The 2,500-nt window shown below is 36.8% G+C and overlaps 1 protein-coding gene across 1 annotated transcript in view; it reads left to right on the forward strand.

Moving 5' to 3' along the window:
- LOC137619882 (uncharacterized) overlaps positions 1-2,332 on the forward strand; it is a 109,991-nt gene extending 107,659 nt beyond the window's left edge. The window contains 1 exon segment of the mRNA XM_068350172.1: positions 1,360-2,332. Coding sequence (XP_068206273.1) covers positions 1,360-1,779 — 420 coding nt within the window. The 3' untranslated portion in view covers positions 1,780-2,332.
- The last annotated feature ends 168 nt before the right edge of the window (positions 2,333-2,500 follow it).

The raw sequence follows: 2,500 nt of genomic DNA on the forward strand, positions 1-2,500 counted from the left end.
GTTCTAGCCATATCCTCATCAATAGAGGCAATGGCATCAGTGGTATTTTCCTTGACATCACTGGTGTCCCGTGTCTTTGCATAGGAACTTTTGCAATGTTGAACGTGGTTGTTGTATCTGAGAGCAGCAGTACGAATGGAATTTGTAGAACAAATATCGAAAGCTTGTCTTACACAATCGATATTTTCCTCAAATGTTGGTCGTCTACACTTCCCTTTATCCTACACTGGCCCTAGTCTCCATAGATTTCTTAAGCCCTGCGCCGATTGGCGAACGTGACAGCGGCTCTTTCCCATATTTAATTCAACAGTATCACTTCGTCTGTGTATCCATTTCAATAAACCATTGCATATATTATGCTTTTCTAAAGCAATAGCTATTCTAGGGGTTTCATTTAACACTACCTCTTTCATGCAATGTGGTAAAAATCTTATTAAGATATCTCATCCAGGGCTTTTGTATTTCTTTTTTTATTGTAGTCTAAAGAGACTTTTGGACATCCTTTACTTTATATATATATATATATATATATATATATATATATATATATATATATATATATATATATATATATATATATATATGTATGGTAGCAAAGTAGGTGAGAATACAGGATAATAGTTTTCTGGGGACCCACAAGGAAATTTGTCCTATTACTTAACATCTTAAGGTATTTACCTTCATTTGTAGGATTAGGTTCATATTCTGTTGAGCAATCTTCAAGTTTCTCAGCCCTTGGTACAGCATAAAGAATGCTAACCATCTTTGTCTCTTCCTCCATTGCCATGCTGATGTTTGAAAAGTAACTGGATAATCTCTAGACTAATTCAAATATTTTGCATACATATTGTAAAGGTCACTAATTGGCGATTTTATGTTCTTTCATATACTCACTTATAAAACGATATTATTAAAAAAAAAAAGTGGGAAATAATTATCTACAGTCAATCATTTTAGGGGTTAGATAACGCCCGTAACGAAAAGCTTGTTTAGCTATGTTACCTTTAGAGCGCAGTTTTCTCAAATTTAAGGGCTCATAAAATCCCCGAAAGGGAAATCCTAGTGGTTAAATATGGATTATATATACTCTATGTGTGGATTTGGTACACAGATTTAAAGGACAAATCAAGCTTTCAAAAACATTATGCTGATTAAACTGATGCAATTCTTATTCGTGTTATTGTTTACACATCAGAAAGAAAGAACGAGTAATCGCAACTCAAATTTACTTCAGAAGGTAAGCAGTATATTGGAATAAAATTAAATTGTTTTTTTTGGGTTTTTTTTTTTTTTTGCAAATCAATAGTATTAGGTATATTATTCAGATCCAATATGACTATATATCAAAAAATTCCACAGGTGCTAGTCAAAGGTGAAGCTACCATGGCAGAGTTGGGTCTCACTCCCAACGCTGCTCTTCATCTGAAAGTTGCTGGTAGACCTCGTCCACCGGAATCTCTTGTCTTGGAATCGAGTAGCAGTACCGCCGGTGGCCTCTCTGCTATGCTAGGCCTGGGTATTGCTTGCTCGGCCGCGGGTAGTGTCAACAGCATTCCAAGCGTGACCCCAGTTATCCAGACGATAACAGCCTCCCAGAGTCAGACTACGCCAACACCTCATCAGCCGAACACGGCACCCAGCACAACACATCCCCGACGCGTCCCATCGCCGGCTCTGCCACAAATACCCCCTAATTTGCATCCTGACATACCCCCAGCACCAGTGCCCCTTCTTCGCTTCCCAGACTCCCATGAAGCCGTTTCGGATCAAGACTCCTAACGTTATTTTCTTAGGTTATAGACGTAGTGGGAGAGGGATATTCTACCTTTAAGAACGAGAGAGACTTATGCTTATACGTTGCCGAAGGGCAATGCCAATGTAGTTACTGTGTAAACGACCGTGAAGACACCTTGATGCGTGTGGTCATGGTTTAGCATGGCGTTGATCGTCGTGTTTGAAAAAGAGAAAGGGAGAAAGGAAGAGCAAGAGATAGGGAGAATGTAAGATATAAGACGACGTATAGCTTAATATTAATGAAACTTTACTTATTTTTATCCATTTGTTTTTCCAGTGTATTACTTTGCCATGCATGGGACTATGGACAAAAATGGTTGTGAACATTGCAATTTGACTTTTTATAAATGTATTTCAGATTCTCATTTCAAGTATCTAGATACTTTCTGTTTCTGAGTGAAATGCCAGAAATAATTCCTATTAGTTTGATTAGATTGTTGGATGACTTCCTTAAGTTTTTTCGAGAAATATATCAACTGGACGTGGTATTCTGCAGTGTGATTGGCTATGAATAAAATTCAAAGTTCATAAGATGTTATCTCTTAATTTATAAAATTTGTAAAATCATTTATGAATCGCTCTTTTTTATCTGAGCATGAGTATTGCAAGTAATTAATAAGTTTATTGAAAACTATTTCTCTTGGTTTTTTCATAAAAGTATTTGACATGGATTATTGAACAGTCTCTAGAAGTGAAACTACGGGCG

This window comes from Palaemon carinicauda, chromosome 26 (assembly GCF_036898095.1).
Source record: "Palaemon carinicauda isolate YSFRI2023 chromosome 26, ASM3689809v2, whole genome shotgun sequence".
Taxonomy (NCBI): Eukaryota; Metazoa; Arthropoda; class Malacostraca; order Decapoda; family Palaemonidae; genus Palaemon; species Palaemon carinicauda.